This window comes from Equus asinus, chromosome 21, assembly GCF_041296235.1.
Source record: "Equus asinus isolate D_3611 breed Donkey chromosome 21, EquAss-T2T_v2, whole genome shotgun sequence".
Classification (NCBI taxonomy): Eukaryota; Metazoa; Chordata; class Mammalia; order Perissodactyla; family Equidae; genus Equus; species Equus asinus.
In genome coordinates, this window is record NC_091810.1 from 77290824 (window position 1) to 77311506 (window position 20683).

Sequence of the window (20683 nt, forward strand, 5' to 3'; positions counted from 1 at the left end):
CTCCTTAAGGAAGCAAATGTTAAGATAGTTTGACAGTGGCAGCCATGTTTTCCAAAGATAAGACATTATATACAGTGATTCACACCTGTTCTCCATCTTTTCCTTTTTATACTCTCACCCTCCAGGCAAATGAATACCCAGATAATTTGTCTTGAATGTATCACACAAATTTGAAATAGCTTTGTGAATTGTTGTTTGCATGGGCAGATGTGTCTACAGTATTATTGCACCTTTTATCTTTTTTTATTCTCCAATTATACTTTAAAATACACTTACATTGCCAAAGCATTAGTACAATTCTATCACTCTGAATTTCTTATTTGACTCATATACAGGCAGCCCTCACTTTACATGGCAGTGCAGGAGCATAAAAATGATCATGCAAGCTGAAACTGTGCAAAGCAATCTTAATAACCAATAGGAAAAATTACAACCGTTCCATAGAAATGTTTGCCAAAATATTAAAAACTCTGACTTCCATTTATAAGTGTATAGAGAGAGTTTAAAAATGGTAAAACGAATATTTATTTGGTAGATTGTTATTTAAAACATTAGACACATTGATAAAATGTTTTCTTTGTAAAAATTTTATCAAAAGTAGTTTGAACAGTGCTTACCTTCAGAGCATCTTTTCTAATGCCTTGGTAAATTGTCATAGCCTTTCTAAATTTAGATCAGCTTCCAACATTTTATCCTTTCCATTTTCAGTGAAATATCTTGAGAGTTCCTTTAATGTGAAATTTTTGCCAGTGTCATTTCCTCTGGGACACCATCCTTTTTGTCACCCCACTCATTTATGCTGCCAAATTTGCCTTCTGGCTGCATAAAGTTTCTTGAATAGCAGCAGTGTCAACATTCTCAACATAGAAAAATATATATTATTTGCAGCCAAAATAATCCTGATACAGGAATTATTATTACTATTATTGTTGGAAATTCCATACAAAAACTTCCTGATGAGTTCTAAATCAGAGATAGTGGTAGAATTTGAAGAGAACTGTTCAAACCTCTGGAGCCTGCCTCTGGAAAAGTAGAAAAACATGTCATACAAATTCTCCCATCGTATTAAATATTGACTTCCTAAAATGCCATTGTTCTTCCCCAGCTCTCTCTTGTGCACCACACACCTTCTGGATTCGTATTAGAACCTATCTACTCTTCTTGGAAAAAGAAAAGAGGGGCATGAGGTCAGGGATGAACTTAGGCCAATCAAATTCATAAGACACTGATTTACAAATCAGAAGGACAGTTTATTGACTTGAATTAGAAATCAAACTATAAATGTGCACCTGTTATTAAGTGGGAATCTGCATGGTGTGATGAAGAAAATCGGTCCTTGGAGTCAGGCAGACCTAGTTTTGCTCCATGGCTGCATCTCTCACTAGCTACACTGCTTCTCGCAGTACTCTGCTGATAAGGACATTGATGCCATGTCTGGGATCAGTAGGAAAAAAGTCCTGATTAGTTAACTATGTCTGAAACAGTCAAGGCAGGGGAAGCAGGAATGGCTAGTATTGGTATGTATTGTTATGCGTTCTAGTTTTCACTAACCAATGCATTTTCTCTTGATAGGAAAGTCTATTTTCTAAAATTGAAAAATTGCTTTGTGAATATGGACAAAAAAGATGTTTACTGTGTGATTTTTATGGCTAGTATCATTGAGCTATCTTCACAATATAAACACAAATGACTCATGAATTAGAAATGACAATTTGTGGTTCTGGACACCCACTCTCCTGCTCAGAACTAGAGGAAAAACTAGTAGAATGTTGTCTCCTACCCACCATCCATTTTATATACACCTTATAGACCAGTGCTGTCTGATGGAAATATAATGCAAGCCATAAATGTGAGCTACATATTTTAAATTTTCTACTGGCCATATAAACAAAGTAAAAAGTGGGGCCGGCCCTGTGGCTGAGTGGTGAAGTTTGCGCACTCTGCTTCAGTGGCCCAGGGTTTCACAGTTTGGATCCCAGGTGAGGACATGGCACCACTCATCAAGCCATGCTGGGGCAGCGTCCCACATAGCACAACCAGAGGCACTCACAAGTAGAATATACAACTATGTACTGGGGGTGCTTTGGGGAGAAGAGACAAAAAAGAAGATTGGCAACAGATGTTAGCTCAGTGCCAATCTTAGAAAAAAAACTCTGACAGAGCTATTAAAAAAAAAAGAAAAAAGTGAAAAGAGAGGTTTTTACAAAAATTTTATCATACAGTTTTATTATCTATTATACCTTGTCCTACATAGTCTCACTCTCAGAGGATAATCTTTATATTTAGCTATTGGCCCCAGGTATCTCCGGCCAAGGATTAGTATCTCAGAGCAGGAGACTGGGGCCTGGTTCCCCAAACCTTAGATCTCTCCAGTCTGCTCTACAGGCAGACAGCAGCTGCCCAGCCTGGCGTCTGTGGTTCTCTTTGTGGAGCACTGGTCTCTCCACAACCACTGCTCTGTCAGGCCCTCAGCCAAGCAAAACTATTTTTCTGCCTTGGATTCTCTCAAAATTTCCCCCATAATCAGAATTTATTTTTATTTGGACAAAGGACAAGCTTCCTGTTCCTTCTTTAAACTGCATTTGTGGAACACTTACTGGTTTTCTCTAAACCAGCGGTTCTCAAACTTGAGTGAGCATCAGCATGACCTGGAGGGCGTGTTAAAACACAGGTGACCGGCCCACCTCCAGAGTTTCAGATTCAGCAGGTCTGGGGTGGGGCCGGAATATTTGCATTGCTAAAAGCTCCCAGGGGATGGCCAGGCTGTTGGTCCAGGGATCACACATTGAGAACCACTGATGCACGTCATTCATTTCAGTGGAGGAAGAAGATGAGAGGCTTGGGGTATTTGAAAGTGAAAAGCATCATGTTACATCTTTCATCCAAAGTAAGCTGGACCCAATTCTGTGGTTATTCTTCGCCCAGAACCAGCATCTTAGCATGCTGCAAAACCTCCTTTTCCAGGATTTCTCCCTCAAACTCCTGCTAGAGGCAGAGGAACTAGGCCCCTCCTCTGTCCTTCCATAGACCTGTGTTACAGCCCTCTACTGTTCTATGGTGTGTAAGCAACTGGGCGTGCATGGTGACCGTCATGTGCAGAAGGGCTGGGTACCTCTTTCGGCTAGCAGCACCCTCTCCCTAACACCACAACTTCTCCGAATAGTACTTGATCAAAGAGTGTTGAATCATTGACCGAATGAATGATAGATGTTTGGAAGAGAAGAAGGAGACTATTCACATGTTAGTTAAAATTTTTCCTAAGTGTAAGAGATAACAATGACACAGGAAATTATTAAACAAAAACAACAAAAACATTTGGACCTCCTGAGAGCTCATTATAACTTTAAAATCACAGGCTGTCAAGCACACACAGTTCTAAATATTCATCATGGTTTTACAGGTACAACTTCCATTTGACATGGATGCTGTTACTTAGAGTGATGGACCCAAAGTGTGGTATTACGAAGAAAATGGATTCAGTGCCCTTAAAAACCTGAGTCACAGAGGCCATTCTTTTTTATTTTGGAAAATTTCAAATATATACAAAAATAAAGAGGACAATATAATGAATCTTCATGAACCAATCATCCAGATTCACTAATTGTCAACTCATAGCCAATTTTGTTTAATCTGTAACTTCACCCACTTCACCAATCTATGTAATTCTTTTGAAACAACTCCCAGCATCATATCATTTCATCTATAAAAAATTTCAGTGTGTATCTCTAATATATGAAGATTCGTTTAAGAATAAAACCACACTATCATTAGCACACCTAAATAATAATTCCTTAATGTCATCGAATATTCACCCAGTGTTTAAATTTTCCCATTGTTTTATAAACTTTTTCAGTTTATGTATTCAAATCAGAATACAAATAGGTTCATAAATTGCAATTGGTTGATATGCCCAAAGTCCCTCTTTCCAATCACTAGGTTCCTATTCCATCTCTTTTTGTTTTCTTCAAACTTTTCTTGTTAAAGAAACCAGGTTGGTTGTTCTATAAAGTTTCCTACAATCTGGAGTTTGTAGATTATATTCCTGTGGTATCATTTACCCCATTCCCTCCCTCCACTTATAGGTAACAATTTCTTTTGAAAATTTTGTATTTTATCCTTTCATTTAAAAAAGTTAAATAGTAGCATATCATACACACTTTTCTCTGCCTTGCTTTTGTCATTCAACCTTATATCCTGGTGATCACTCCATGGTAGTTTACAGAGAGTCCCCATTCCTTTTTCATAGCTGCATATTACTCCATCATGTGGATGTGACACAGCTTGTTTCACCAGTCCCCTGCTGATAGACATTTGAGTTGTTTGAATTTTGTTGCTATTACAAATAGTGCTGCAATGCACAGCCAATACACCTCTTTGTATTATCGCCAGGGGATCTTTCAGATAGATTCCTAGAAGGAAAATTGCTGAGACAAAGGATAATTGCATCTGTAATTTTGCTAGAAATTGCAGAAGCTCTGTTTTTAAATGCAACGTATTTCTAGAAGTTTTGTCATAAAATGGACCCTGAAACAGATTCTATTTTAGTTATCTATTGCCATATAACAAATCACCCCTAAAAGCAGTGGCTTAAAACAACAACTATTTATCATTTCTCATGATTGGGCAATTACGGTGGGGCTCCTCAGGGTTGCTCCATGTGGTTGGCTGGAACAGCTTAGCTGGGGCTGGAGAAGCCAAGATGGCTTTACTCATGTTTCTTACCTCAGGTGAAGTGGCTGGAATGGTTGGGTGCTGGCTAGGCTTCTCTCTCTCCATATGGTCTTACATCATCCAGAAGTCCAAGCTTCTTAAAAATGGTGTCCAGATCCCAAGACAGTAAAACTGGAAGTTGCAAGGCTTCTTAAGGCCCAGACCCAAAAGTCAAATGACATCACTTTACTGCATTCTGTTAGCCAAGGCAAGTCTCAAGGCCATCCAGACTCAAGGGGAAGGGAAACAAACTGCACGTCCTGTTGGGAGGAACAACACCCACATATAGAGATAAAAGAAACTGTTGGTGGCCATCTTTGCAGACAATCTACCACAGATCCCAAACTGCATATATGCATCTTATACAGACCATAAGTGTATACCCTGTTCTTATCTACTGCAGTATTCACAGGATCTGTGAAAACGGTCCATAAAGATGGTGAGAAGTGAAACACCTCTTTATACCGCTGTATTAACTGTGTGTAGTGGTAAAGCTCAAGGGGATCCAAAGTGGAGACAACATCTAACAAGGAAAAGGGAGAAAGTCTTGCTTTGAGGCAGGGCATTTGATCACCTATCTAGAACATAAATCTATCAACAGTTATTGTATTCATTCATTCTATTTGTGTTTATTCAAGAACACTGCTCCAAGCTCAAAGAGTACAGTGGTGAGCATAACAGACAAGGTCCTAGCCCTTGTGGTACCTACCTTCTAAATGGGGAAATGCAAAACATGATAAGGGATAGAAAGATAAATAAGAGAATATCCTGCCCTTGAAGAAGTTACAATGTAGTTGAAAGTGGAGATGATAAGCAATCATGACCTAGCTAGACTCAAACAGAGATAATGGAAAGACAAACACACTTTGTATAAGTGGAGGGAAACAAACACAGATGAGAGCACCTGCTCTGCATGAATAGCTACAACACCACAGGAATGTCTGCAGAGGTACAGACAGTAATGAGGAATAGAGCAGTTCAGAGGAAAATGGAGGAAAGGCGGGACCACTGTGGCCTGGGGGAGTCAGGGAAGATTGCAAGATGGGAGAGAGGCGTGATGGGGACAAGAGTCTTTCCCTACATATCTGATGACTTATTGGCAAGTCCCAGAGGCTGCTGTGTGATTAAAGGTTCTCACTAACATGGCTTCCCTCCAAGATGGCCTCGTACTACTTGCTGAGAGAGGGAGAAAGAGAAAATGGTGTTTTAAAACTGACTGATTGACCTGGTAGGTAAGGCAGTTCTACATAAAATATCATATTATTCAAAGAATCATATTATTCAAGAATCAAAAGTCTTATGACAGATGTTCAAGGCTTAGTCCTCGGCTCTTATATCTACATGCTCTCCCTGGGTGATCTCAGTCTTGTGGCTTTACATAGCATCTAAATGCCAAAGACCCAGCTGTGACATCTTGCCATACTCATATCTCAACCATTTAATGTACATATCCACTTGGAAGTCTAATAGGTACCATAAACTTCACATGGCCTAAAGTAAATCCTTGATTTTCCCTGGAAAAACTGTGCTCCTCTTCCAGTTTCCCTTTCAGTTAGTGACACCACCAGCACCAACTGGAATCTTTCTTGACTCCTCTCTTTTTCTAACACCCCACATCCAGCCAATCAGCTTGTCCTATTGTTCTACCTTCAGAATGGACCTCAAATTCAACAACTTCTCAACACATATTCCCCTGCACCAAGCTACCATCACCTCTCACCTCCTAACTGAGCTCTTGCTTCCTCTCATGCTCCCTTCAGTCTCTTCCCTACACAAGTGCCAGAGTAAGCTTTTAAAACTAAAAATAAGGTTGTACAATATCCCTCATTAAAATCCTCCAATGGCTTATTACAGCAATTAAATTAAAATTCAAACTTCTAACCTTGGTTTACAAGGCCCTACATTAACCTAGCCCCTGACTCTTGCTTCAACCTCACCTTATGTTACACTTTTCCACCCTTCCAACGCTCCAGTCACAATGGCCTTCTTTATCTTTCTTAAACATACTGAATTTGTTGCTCCCTTGAAATTTTACATTGCTCCCCTGCCCCTGCATCTTTGTATGGCTGAAAACTCCCAATTTTTTAGGTCTCAGTTCAGATGGCACCGCCTTAGAGAGACCTTTTCTGATAACCCTATCTAAAGAAGCCCACAGTTAAAATTCACCAGCCAAGGCACAGAAGGCACAGTGATGGGTATAACAAAGTCCTAGGTCTTGTGGTATGGACATTCTAAATGGAGGGAATGTAGACCATGGTAAGGGACATACTGTTACTCTGTTTTATATTCTTCATAGCATTGATCATACTCTGAAAAATATCTAACATTCATTTTCTTATTTATGTCTATCTCCCCCATTCAGTATACATTAGCAAAGGGAGATAGGACAGGGCCCTTAGCTATCTTGCTCTCCACAATACTTCTAGCCTTCACAATGGTGCCTAGTATATAGTTGGATCTCACCGAGCATTTGTTAACCATACGACCGAATTGCTTGCATATATTAAAAAATATAGCAGTAACGTTACAGTTATAAAGCAAGAAGTTGTTATAGAGGAAAAACTGTTTACATCCCTTTACCCCAATTATATCCTTCTAAACCTTGACTTCCAATCCCACCCTGACATTATGCTGATGTCAAGGGTTATTGGACCCACTCATTACATTTGCCACCAGGGAAATGCATGTCAGCCTAATTACTCCAGAGTGACATACAATTCCTAGAGGGCAACCTACCTCTTTGCTTCCTCCATTATCGAATGGCTTTTATGGGGCTTGGATCAGACAACCACCACTCTCAACTTCCCTTCCTTCCCTCTCATCTGATTTTACATTATCTCTGATAGTCAGGATGTGATAAGTCTACTGTGTTTAGAGTTCAGATTTCTGAACACAATTTTCAACATACGGTAGGCTAGAACTACATATTTTAGGCAAAATATATTCTTTCAGGGCTGTTAAATGTCGGTGTCCCAGTTATGGGTTCTGATGGTATTTTCTTTGCTCTTTCACATAAGCAATCATGACCCAGCTGGAAGTAAATAGAGATAATGAAAAAATAAACACAACTTTGTATAAGTGGAGGGAAACAAACAAGATTAGGGCACCTATTCTGTACTGTGTATGTTCTAATACAGACAACAATGAACTTGACTTAACAGTCTAATGCTGGACAAATTATGTAGTTCTTCATGGTTCAATTTCCTCTTTCTTTAACATCTGGATAATCGTGCTTATTCTTCCTAACTTCTTTGTGAAATGTGTATTATTTTATATCATAGAATTAAAGAATGTTGGGCCCTGAGGTATGTTGAGAATCATCCAATCCATATCCAAATGTGGAAACTGAGGCCTGGTGAGGTTAAGCGATTTACTCAAGCTCACAGCTAATTACTGGCAGGGCTGGAACTAGAACTCAGATCTTCCGACCTTTAGGTCAGTGTTCTTTCTGCTTCACCGTACTACAGTGTTGGCCCTGTTGTTTAGTGTTTCATGGGTGTATGCATTATCTTCAAGTTACCACATATACTTCTTGAGGACGGTGATAATAATTTTTCTCTCCCACAGCTGGTCATATATAAATACATATTTATTAAATGAAGGAATAGTCTACCATCATTCCATAGCACCCACTGCCCCTCCCTCTTGCAATCATCTGTAACTTTCCAGTTATTTCTCCCATTCGTTAAAAATTTTAGCACCTGGCTCACTGTCTTTCTCTCCACGTGAGTCCAGTTATTCTTGGGGACTTCAACAAGCTCATAAATCACCCATCTGACACTCTGGCCACTCAGTTTCCTGAACTCCTCACCTTCGATGATCTTTTTCTCCTCCCCACCTCAGCTACCCATATCCATGCTCATACACCCTAACTCTAAATCTTGATTTTAAGCATTCCATTATTTGACTACCACCTCCTGTCTTCTAGTTCACCTATTCTAATACCCCCACTCCACATTCTCCAGCCCCATGAGAAACTCTGAGCCTTTGGCCCCATCAGTTTTTCACTGTCCTTCCTCTCCTCACTCTCTTCTTCGTCTAGCCTAGATTCTCTGGTCCATTACTGTAATCACTCCTTTGTGTACATTCTCAACTCCCTTGCCATTTCCTTTCTCCATCTTTCTCGCCTGGAAAAACTCCAATCCTGGTTAAAGCCAACTCTCTGACTACCCTGTCCCTACCCACAAGCAGTGGAACAGACCCGGGTAAAACAGTCACAACTGAGCTGACTGTTTAAACTTATGATCACAAATTATAGGAGGGCCCTCAGCAGTGCCCAGTCATTCATTCCCTTAGTCAACCCTGTCTCACTCTTCTAGACTTTCTCTCTCTTTAAAACCCATACTCTTGATGTCTGGTCCTCACTCTTACCTGATACTCCCACCTACCGACACACTGGGAAAAAAATAAAATTAAGGAAAAGAAAACTGCCAGCATCTTTTCCACTAATCTTATCTTCCTCACTCTTCCAATCTCCATGCTTTAAAATGGAGGAAGTGTCCATGCTCTTAATTACGGCTAAACTCTCTGTTGAGAGACCATTCTCCATGTGTCTCTCACATTTCTTTTGTTTTAGGCTACTTATCAAGGGTATTTGTATGGTGAACAGCTTTGGAAGATAAGATAGTGTCTCCCTATGGAACAAACATCAGGATGCTTACTGTCCACTAAAATAACGTCTCCCTCTGGAGCAAAGGACAGGTAGGTGTGTTTATTGCCCAATATCAAAGATTCAAGTACACTAAGCTCAGATTTCTTCACTTGTAATGCAACCCGCTGCATGTGCAGGTGTCACCTGGCCCTCTTCACATTGCTCTGTAGGAATTGAGGTTCAGGAAACTGATGCAAGGAAATTCTGATATTCTGGCTACTGCTAATGCTATGAGAAATGAAATCCACTGTCTCTGACCCAGGAGTCTCATGTATTCTGCCAGCATCCATGAAATTGTGACAGGCTAACTTGTTAGCATACAAGTAGGATAAAAATCTCAGACATTTGAGAGTTCTTGACACCCTACTTCTGAAGTGCATCTCATTTCCTCTTGCCTCCTCAAGGACTTTGCTCCTGTAGGTATGTACTCCCTCTTTTGCATCAATTTTCCCCCTTCAACTCTATCACTGCTCAGCCTATATATGTGATGTATATGATGTATATATGTAGTATCTCCCAGCTTAAAAGACAAAAACAACTTCCCTTGGGCTTCTCATCCCTCTCCATCTACTGCCCCATTTTGTCTACTGCCCTTTACAACAAGACTCCTTGAAAAAGTTGTATTTATTTCTCATTCCAATCAGATTTTTAATTATACCGTTTTCCTGAAACCCTTCCTAAGGTTGTTCAGCAACCTCCATATGGTCTAATCCAATGGTCAGTTCTTGTTTCTCTTTTTATTGGACTTAGCAGCACTCAACCAGTTGACTACTCTTTCCTGAAACTCATTTTCTCTTGGTTTCTGGTTTTTCCTAGCCCACTCAATCTCCTTTGCTGGCTCTTCCTACTCTACTGAGAAGAGTATATAGTTTTCGTCCTTTATTCCATTAAGATGGAATATTAATTGATTTTCAGATGTTAAACTAATCTTGTATTCCTGAAATAAATCCAACTTGGTCATGGTATAAAATTCTTTTTTTATGTTGCTGAATTTGATTTGATAATATTTTGTTAAGGATTTTTGCATATTTGTTCATGAGGGATATTGATCCATAGTTCTCTTTTCCTGTGATATTTTTGCCTGGCTTTGGTGTCAGGATAATACTGGCCTCATAAAATAAGTTGGAAAGTGTTCGCTTCTTTGTTTTCTGAAAGAATTTGTGAAGCATAAGTAATACTTCTTCGTTAGACATTGGACAGAATTCACCAGTGAAGTCATCTGGGCCTTTTATTTGCATGATTCTCAATTACTAATTCAGTATTTTTACTTGTTATAGGTTTATTCAGATATCTTGTTTTTTCTTGAGTCAGTTTTGACCATTTGCGTACCTCTGGAAATGTGTCCATTTCATCTAAGTAGTTTAATTTATTGGTATTAAGCAGTTGATAATATTCTCTTATAATCCTTTTAATTTCTGTAGGGTTGGTATCAATATCCTTCTTTCTTTTCTGATTTTGGTAATTGGTGCCTTTTATCCCGTTTTCTTGGTCAATCTAGTTAAGGATTGGTCAATTTTGTTAATCTTTTCAAAGGACCAACTTTTAAACAATTTTTTTCTGTATTGTTTTTCTGCTACAGTATTTATTTTTTCATTCCTTCTGCTTGCTTTGGGCTTAGCTTGCTTTTTGTTTTCTAGTTTCTTAAGGTGGAAGCTCAGGTTTTTGATTTAAGACCTTTCTTCTTTTCTGATATAGGCATCTAAAATTATACATTTCTCTCTAAGCACTGCATCCCATAAATTTTGATGTTGTACTTTTGTTTCTATTCAGTCCAACTTATATAATTTCCCTTGAGATTTCTTCTTTGACTCATGGGTTATTTAGAAGTGTGTTGCTTAATTTCCAAATATTTGGTGTTTTCACAGATTTCTTTCTGTTATGGACTCTAATTTAATAATACTGTGCTTAGAGGGCATACTTTGTACAATCTCAATCTTCTTTATTTTATTAGGAATTGTTTTGGGCTACAGCATGTGGTCTATCCTGCAGAATGTTCCATGTGCATTTGAAAGGAAACGTGTATTCTGCAGTTATTGGGTGGAGTGTTTTATAAACATTAGTTGGTTGATAGTGTTGTTAAAGTCTTCTATAAGTGTTCTATCAATTCTTGAAAGTGGAGCATTGAAATCTCTATTATTGACTATCTATTCCTCCTTTCATTTCTGCCAGTTTTTGCTTCATATATTTTGGGGGTTGGTTCTTAGATGTATATATATTTAAAATTGTCATACTATCTAGATATATTGACCTTTTTTAAAAAATGTCTCCAGTAATATTTCTTGTCTTAAAGTTTATTTTATCTGATAGTAATGTAGGTACTCTAGGTCTCTAATGGTTACTGGTCGCATACTACATCTTTGCCATTCTTTACTTTTTTTTTTTTGCTAAGGAAGATTTGCCCTGAACTAACACCTGTTGCCAGTCTTCCTCTTTTAGCTTGAGGAAGATTCACCCTGAGCTAACATCTGTGCCAATCTTCGTCTATTCTGTATGTGAGTTGCTGTCACAGCATGGCCACTGACAAGTGGTGTAGGTCTGTGCCCAGGAACTGAACCTGGGCTGCTGAAGTGGAGTGTGCTGAACTTAACCACTAGGCCATGGGGCTGGCCCCCATCTTTTACTTTCAATCTTTGAATCTCAGGCGTATCACTTTTAGGCCTGGGACAAAGAAGTGAGTCTTGCTGCTTTATTCAGTCTGATAATATCTGCCCTTTGAGTAGAGTGTTTACTCTAATTGCATTTAATGTACTGTTACAGAATTTCTTTTGCCATTTTGACAGTTGTTTTCTCTATGTCTCATGTCTTTTTTCTTTCAAAGAAGTAATGGAATCACGAAGTGCCAATATATTTGGAAACTATGTAAACAACTTCTCACTAAATAAAATATGCAAAATACAGAAAAACAGAAAAAAATGACTCAAACTTGTGTCATTCAAACATAACTTCATTTAATATTGTGGTATATTTTCTTCCAGCCTTTTAAAAATTTTTTCTATTCAGATTTTTGCTTGCTTGTTTTTTTTTCTGTTTATATCATACTGTGTATACAGTTGTTGTATATTTTTATCTTAGCAGTCTGTAACATGCATTTTCCATGTATATCCACCACAAAAGAGCCGTCACGAGCAGAGGGATACCTGAAGCAGTTAAGCAGAGATTCTATCAGAAGAGCCTTTGACTAAATGAAATGGTTCTGAATGACCCTGTTATTGAAATAACTGCCCTTGTCAAAAAAATGTATATGTTGGAGGGTTGGTTTGGAAGACAGGGTGTCTGAGAAGCACCTGGCCAGCAAGAGTTTTGGTTACATACATGATTTTTAGCTTCCTTCTTTGTGAAACAGGACAAAGGAAAGGCACTTTCTTCAGTATGTTTGGTAAAACTCACCTGTAAAACGGCTGTACTTTAGTGTCTTGGAAAAGTGGTGTGGACTGTTTTTTACTATTGATTATGTTTGCGTGTGTGTGCATATACATAATCTCACATGATATCAAACTTATTTGTTTTATGGTATTCTAACCTTTTATTTGCTTGTCTATTAGTCTTTGATGCTGCATTTACCAATTTCTCTATGTAGTTCCATTAAGTTTTGCTCTTTGTGGTTAAGCGCACACAAGTTCATGAGTGCATGATGACTGGATGTCTTCCTGGCAGATAGTTCCTTTTACAATGACTACATGTCACCTCTTTATCTCTATCAATCCTTCTTGCCTTAAATTCTATGTCTGATATTAATGTTATTAGATGAACAATTTTTAGGTTAGTATTTTCTTGGTATATTTTTAAATAACTTTTCCCCAAATGTTCTGGTAATATGCTCTAACCATCTATTTTCAAACAGCCTATAGCTGGGTTTCTTTTTTAAAAATCCAGTCTAAAAATGTGTTTGTTGTATTGTTCATGTTTTTTAATAGACAGGCCTAATCCATTTATATTTATTGTAATTAATAATATACTTGGACTTCTCTCTACAATCCTGAGTTTCTTATTTCCATACTTTCCATTTACTTTTCTTTTTCTTCTTTCTTGCCTGCTAATCCAGTAACTAAGTGTTCTCTAGGTAATTTTTTTCCTCTATAGGTTTGGAAGTTACAAATTCTATTTCTCTTATTTCGGTGAATATCCTTCAATGTTTAATATGTGTATCAGTAACAGACTGTCATATGCAAGGCTGCCATAATCTTTTAAATAGCCTTTCTATACTTGGGAGAATTCCCTGGTTATAGATCCCAACTCCCTAGTATAAAATTCAGAACTCAAATTTCCTGCCCCCCTTGCAGTTAGGATGCAGGCCTATGACAGAGGCTCTGCTAACCAGAAGCACCCCTGGAAATTTGAGGAATGTGAGGATACAAGCTCTGTATATAGCTTCTATTTTCCTGGTGCAGGTAGAGGCAGAGGCTCTCAGTTTGTGAAGGTGGCAGTGGTTTCAAGGTCAAATTTCTGACATAGAATTAGGATTGATGCTGACAGCAGGAGCAGATGAAGAAAAGCTGAGCTTCTGGCATTTGGTGCTTGATGGAAACAGCAGCAATATCGTTATCATGCCAGTTGCTTAGTGTGATCTAGGGCACTCTCTTTTTTAGCTCTCGCAACGACTCTAGGAGCTGTTGAATATCAATTTAAGAAATGCTTGCTTGGATTCTGTTTTTTGCCACAAAGACCCTTAACCAATATAAGTTGTCAAAGTCTAAGGTTGAGGAATATTTCACTCCAGAATGAAAGGAGTCTAGTCTTTGAATCAAGACTCCCTTCTGCCATCATCTACCATATTATTAAGGGCTAATATTTTAATTTCACCTAGTTTTAAATTTCCAAAATCTGGCACTTAAAAAAAACTACTACTGATTTAGATTAACCAAGATATTTGCTAACTTATTTGTTTGTCCTTCCTTTTCCCATCTCACTTATTCCTCTTGGGTTCAGCTTCTTTCTTATTGGAGTAAATTCTTTAGAATTTTTTCAATAAACATCTGTGAGTCCTAAATTTTGAAAATGTGTCTATTTTGTTCTTCCTCTTGAAAGATGGGTTAGTGAGGTATAGAATTCTAGTTTCTCAGTTAGGGACTCTCAAAACTTTGAGGATATTTTCCATTGTCTTCTATAACTTGTTGCTGATCAATCTGCTGATAGGATGGTCATTCCTTTCAGGATAATTTGACTTTTCTCAATGGCAACTTTTAACATTTTCTTATTGTGTTTGGTATGCTGTAATTTCGCTACTATGTACAGGTCTCAATTTTAGAAATTTATTCTGCTTGAGCCTTAGCATCTTCTGAGAACTCATGTTTTTCTTCAAGTCTGAAAAATTCTCACACATTATCTCTAGGGATATTGCCTCTCCTTCATGATCTATTTTCTCTCCTCCACAAACTCTTTTAGATGTCTATTGGGTCTTCTAATTCTATCCCCTAGGTCTTAGAACTTGTCTTTGCTGCTTTGGCAGTTTATTATATGTATTTTCCACTATTTCAGGCTCTTCATAAAAATCATTTTATAATATAGGGATTATCTGGCTCAAAAATCATCAGTAGTTGTCTACCTCCTACCACATAAGCTACTCTTCTGGCTTTCAAGGCCCTCATGCATTCAGGCCCTGCCATTGATTAGTTGGGTAACTGTGGGCACGTACTTTATTCGGGCCCCAGTTTCCCAACACAAAGAGGTTATTGAGGTTATTGCACAACTTAAATGAGGTAAAACATACAAGGTGCTGACAAGTACCTAAAATAGAGTAGCACAGTAAATAAAACTTGGTGTGGTTGCCTAGCCCACAGCAATTTCCCTGCTGGTCACCTCTATATGGCATCTTTCTTCCCATCATTTTAGACATGAATTCTGAATGAATCTGTGATCAATCCTAAGACCTTGCTTCCCTGGTTTTAGTGACTGGCTGAGAATGTGCACATGAGTATAGCCCAACGGATTAGTCATTCCTCAAGACTTTTAAACTTTGGAGCTTCCTTTACGACTGCAGAGTACTTACAATGTGAGTAGAGCTGCCAGCTGTAGTCAGAGAAAATGAAAGAGACATTTAGAAAAGGGGGGGAGACGGGGTAGGAGAGAAAGAGATTATTGACACCATTTAAGTTCCTGGCCTCACTGGCTTTGATGATATTGGACTTTTCAATACTACACATTCCTTTAATATTTCAATATTTTCTAGTAGGCAGGAAAAACCTTATAATAAAGACTTAAAAAATATTATCAGAATTTGAACATGAATCTTATTTCATTTTATTGCTCAACTATATAGCTTTTCATTCCTATTTTTCAGAAAAATTGTTACCTTCTCTTTACCTATGGAAATGTAGTTGTTGTAATAATAGCATTAAATCTGAATGGTCCTACAGAGTTCCTACAGCCTTTCATATCATTATGTTGCTTGACTGTGTGAGATGAGCAGACCAGGTAATGTTAAGCTTAGTTTTTACAAATGACAAAATTAAGATTCAAGTTAAGTGGTGTTCAGGATGGAGAAAGATGAGAACCCTCCTGTTAAGCATCTTCTATCAGGCGAGCTTGGAGCCTACTATTTGCAAGGTTGTCAGAGATGGTGCATTACAAAATATTTTCATTAATTGTTGTTAATTAGAAAGTTTCAGAAAAGCCTTGAAAAATGTCATTAGCTCAGTCATAAAACCTATTAAAACGCATACTCGGTCTTCAATTTAAATTCACACTCTCAGATGCACTTGTTTTCCCAAAACTTAACCTTTGCCACATTCCTAATCAAGCTCTTGTTGTGCTTTTAAATTCTAGAATTTTAACCTGTAGAAAATATTATTGGGGGTGGGGTGGGGGAGAAGGGGATGTACTAATTCCTGGCTAGACATTCAGTGCTTAACACGCTCACGTATGAATCAGGGTAAATTCTTATACCCCTTGACTAAGATAGAACTCTATATAGGGCATAGCACACGGGTAACTATTTATGAAGGTAACTTGTAATCACAAAGACCCCCTAGTAATATTATCACAGCACCTCTATTTTGGAGAACTCAAACGCTCTCACATTAACTTATTCACCCTCACTGAACCGACAAGCAGAGGCTGGGTGACAAACAGTATCTGCTGGAATTGATGAAGTAAAGGGGAGTGAGGTACTGAAGATAAATGCAAAGCAAGAGTAGTTTGCCTTCCTTTTTAGCCTCAGCATGACTGTTACCTCGCAGTAATGAGAATCCTTCCATTTTAAGTAGAAAATATAATTTACAAAGACGAATGCAATTTTAGATAAGAAATTGTTTTTATAAGATCAAGGCATTGATAGGTCAAAGAATATTGGAAGGATCATACCATTGGTTAATTGGCAGTGGTTTTCATTTTGCACTCTGATATTTTCATTTTTTATGGGGATAAAAGATAAGCTTTTGTTATAAGTGCAGCATTAAAATAAACGGACAGTCCTGGCACAGGTCCCTTTTCTGACTGCCATTAGACTCAAATCGATCCTCTAAATAAAGTCTGTCCCAAGAGACACAATTGATGTAGAGAAAAGGAGACTTTTAAAAATTGTGCCTGACGTCACACATTTGCGTTCTAACCATCTGTACCTTTTATTAACCAGAGGCTGGAGCCGCCCGGGCGGATAGACACAGGCGCACCACAGTCTTCTCCCACACAAGCCTGGAATGGTAACAGTGTGCGGCTGCCTAAGAAAGAAAAGCCGTTTCAGAGCTGTGGGGTGGCGTGGGGGCGTGTATAGCAGGGTGAGGGAGTCATTCCTCTTCTCTTCCATCCGAGGATGCTATTTATTGGAAATCCAGCAAATCTTTTTTTTTTAATTGATTTCTCTCGAGTGGGAGGCAAAACCCTTCAGATGCGAAAGAAGAAAGGAAAAAAAAATATGCAAGCCTGGCAGGAGGATTTTGCAGAGAAGAACCACAGCCTTGCTTCGGATTGAGACTGCGGGCAGAGAAAAGCTCGGGCGTCCTCAACCTGTTTGGCTGCAAAGACGCCGCCTTTCCGCCCCGAGTGCCAGCATCGGCCCCATCCCCCACGGTTGCAGTCCCCGGAGGGCAGCAACCCCCAAGCTTCACCTCTCCCATCCTTCTGTGCCTCCTCCAACCTACTCAAGTCCGGAGGGGCGTGTGCCGGGGAGGGGCACTCATTCTCCTACGACGTGCAAGAGCCGGCCAGTTCATGCTCCCCCTCTCCGCCTTCCTCTGGCCCTGCCCGCCATCCCCGGGAGGGCAGCAGCCTCCGGGTGACCACCTCTCACCCCATTCCTCGGCTCCTTCATCCTCCCCAAGCCCTGGGGCGCATTCTCACTCTCCCTCCACGTGCGAGTCCGGTTCGCCCCTCTCCCCTCACCGCATCCAGGAAGGCAGCAGCCCCCAGGTGCCCACCTCTCACGTCCCTTCCGGCCCCTCACCCTGGTCCTTCATCCTCCCCTGGCTGTGGGGAGCGTCTGCACTCTACCTCCACGTGCGAGCGGGGATCGCGGCCCCCCCTTCCCGGAGCCCCCGACCTCCAGCCCTGGGCTCCGCCCACCGCGCCCAGGGCGCGCGCCCCGGAGCACCTGGCCGCCCCTCCCCCGGCCCCGCGCCCCTCCCGCCTCCTCCGCCCGTCGCGCCCGCGGCTCCGCGCCCACCCCTCGCAGCTTCCTCCTCCCCGCCCCCTCCCTCTGCGGGAGGCGGGGGCCGCGGCGAGCGCGGCGGCGTGGCCAATGGGCGCTCGGCTTACTCTGGCCTCTCCCCCGCGCGGCCGCCAATCGCGGCGGGCGGTGGTGGTAATATTGTGGAGTGGAGTTTGGATGCCGCCGCTGCCGCGGGCTGGAACGGCGCGGCCGCGGGGGCTGCCAGGGTGTTTCGGGAAGGGGGCGTGAGGAGGCGGCGGCGGCCGCGCGTGGAGGCAGCCGAGGGAGAGAGAGAAAGAAAGGAAGGAAGAGGGCGGGGAGTCCTCAGCGGAGGAGGCGGGACCGGCCGGGCTCCTCACCTCTCGGTAGCGGCGGCGGGCGGCCCGGGAGGCGGCGCCGCCCCCCGCCCGCAGACTCCTCAGAGCAGCCGGCCGCCGACCCGCTGGCCCCGGGCAGCGGCCGAGGCTACAGGGGCGGGAGCGGTGGGCTGGGGCGGCGGCGGAGGCGACCGCCATGGCGTTCCTCAAACTCCGTGACCAGGTAGGTGACGGGCGGCGGGGCGGGATCGCGCCGACCAGGGAGGGAGGGAGGGAGGAAGGGCGGGCGGGCCAGCGGTGTGGGCCGCCCGGACGCCCGCTCGGCGGGGTGGGTGCGAGGGAGGTGCGGTGCCTCCCCGGGGACGGGCGCGGGGCGGCCGGGGACTGCAGGCGACCCGCCTGTCAGCGGAGCCCCGGCCGGGTGAAGCCCACGTGCCGCCGGGGGGCTCGCCGCCGCCTCCGGCCGCCGCGGCGAGAGGGGCGGGTCCTGCGCTCGCCGCCCGGGCGTCCGCGGCCGGCGCGCTGCCGGGAATGCGCGTCCGCTTTCCTGCCAGGTGAGGCTCGGGCCTAACAGGTGGCTCGCTGCGGCCGAGCGGGAGCGGTGCTGGCGGCCGTGGCCTCGGGTCACGACCTTGCACGCCTGTTCGCTTCTCCGGGTAGTTCGAGGCACACGCTCTCCAGGTTCAAGGCGGTTGATTCTGCTCAGGGACTCGTTAGTCAACGTGCAAGTTCCCAGACTTCTTTTCTTTTGACGTTTGTGCACCATCTTGGTTACTTTTCTTGACTTAGGAAGAGCTGGTCAAAGAATACCTGAAGTGCCGAAAAGCGTCGTGACGCTCTCGGATCGAAAAAATACTTTGTGTCTAGGAACGAAAGCGTACCTATTATCAGAATGATTTGTACACTTGAAAACATAGGAAGATGAGTAACTAGGGTTTCAGGCAATGCAGACCCTTCCAACATTTGTATCTTTCTTTTAAGAAAAACGGAAATTAACGTGAAATTTCCCGAGTTTCTGTAGACTTCTTAGTGCTGAGGGTTTATCTTTGCCATTTGTTTTTCTGAACAGAGGGTATTGAACAGGTTTGAAGGGAAGGTATCTTGCATGTGTTGGGCAGCTATTCCAAAAGTGAGCAGCCCTTTTGCAAAAGCAATGCGGAAAACTTGAGATGTATTTTTTGATATTGTCTCTTAGTGAATTTCGTACCTTAAATTCTGAATCTAAGTAGTGTCATGTATTCTCATTTCATAAGTGAATTTTGTTGTATGTTTAAGCTGATGCCTGAACTCTTGTGTTATCATTTGGTATCGGGAATGTTTTAGCTGGAATTAACATCATCGGGACATGATACTTTGAAAAACCCTACGGTTTAGTCAAGTTTATACATTGTATTTCAAACTATAGAACTGCATTGTCCAACATGATAGCCCCTTGCCACATGTGGCAACTTAAATCTAAATTAATTAAAATAAAATAAGATAAATTCAGTTCCTCCTAGCCACCTATCAAGTGCTCAGTAGCGGCATGTGGCTATTGACTTTGGTAATGGACAGCATGGATACGGAACGTTTATATTGGAAAGTTCTATGGGACAGCACTGTTAAACAATAACAGAGTGTAAACCAATTACTGCTAATTCCTGTACAGTTAACTCAGTGTTAAATGGTGTGAAACTCAGGATCTAAGTTCTGCACTAATCTTTACCAATCTAATGGCACTTTGTGCTTCCATAAGTTATAGTTGAGGTAATCATTGCTTTTTGTTTTGTTTCTAGTACTATACTTTTGAAAAAGTTATTTTTGCAATTCGGATCATTGTGTGCATTAGGAATTTGGTGAACTTTTAGGAGAGCACCCCGTTTTATTCACCATCAGGTTTAAACAGAAAACAGGATTGTGTTTTCATTTGGACATAAAATCCAACTGCACCTTTGCATTTGTGTGTTTAAGAGTTGCAATTATGAAGGAATTGTGATGCTACTCCAGTTTTACACAATATCTATTCATACTCAGTGGTGATGATAATGTAAAATGTCACCTGTAAACTTGAGGCTAGTTGGACAAGTTATGAGATGAGATAGCTCAGAGTGGGGAAAGAACATTGAGGTTTACCTCTAAACTACTGATTGGCTCATCTGGTCCCTCTTTTGGAAGACTGAGAAATGAGTTTGTTTTTACCTAGTTTAAAGGGAATAGCTGCCTTTAGAAGTCATCTTTTAAGTTGATATTTTATTAGCTGTTAGAAATGATGGTAAAAATGAAATGGAATGCAAATACTATTTTAACCTTTCCCATCTACAGGAAAAGCAGTTCCACTAGATGAATTATTTTATTCGGAGGAAAGAAGGGGAAGATCTGGATAAGTACACAGAATTTTAAAACTGGAAGCTACTTGACATAGCATTTAGCTCAAACCTCATTTAC

General features: G+C 41.2%; 1 protein-coding gene across 6 annotated transcripts in view; it reads left to right on the forward strand.

Moving 5' to 3' along the window:
- Positions 1-18342: 18342 nt before the first annotated feature.
- ANKRD28 (ankyrin repeat domain 28) overlaps positions 18343-20683 on the forward strand; it is a 198854-nt gene continuing 196513 nt past the window's right edge. The window contains exon 1 of one of the 6 annotated variants that reach the window (XM_044755168.2): positions 18343-18482. Coding sequence is in view for 1 of the 6 variants with exons in the window: in XM_044755165.2 (XP_044611100.1) it covers positions 18456-18482 (27 nt within the window). In the remaining 5 variants the exon portion in view is untranslated. Of the gene's footprint in view, positions 18483-18741; positions 18814-20683 lie in introns of those variants that run through there. The other 5 variants (XM_044755165.2, XM_044755166.2, XM_070493118.1 and 2 more) reach the window with 5 other exon arrangements.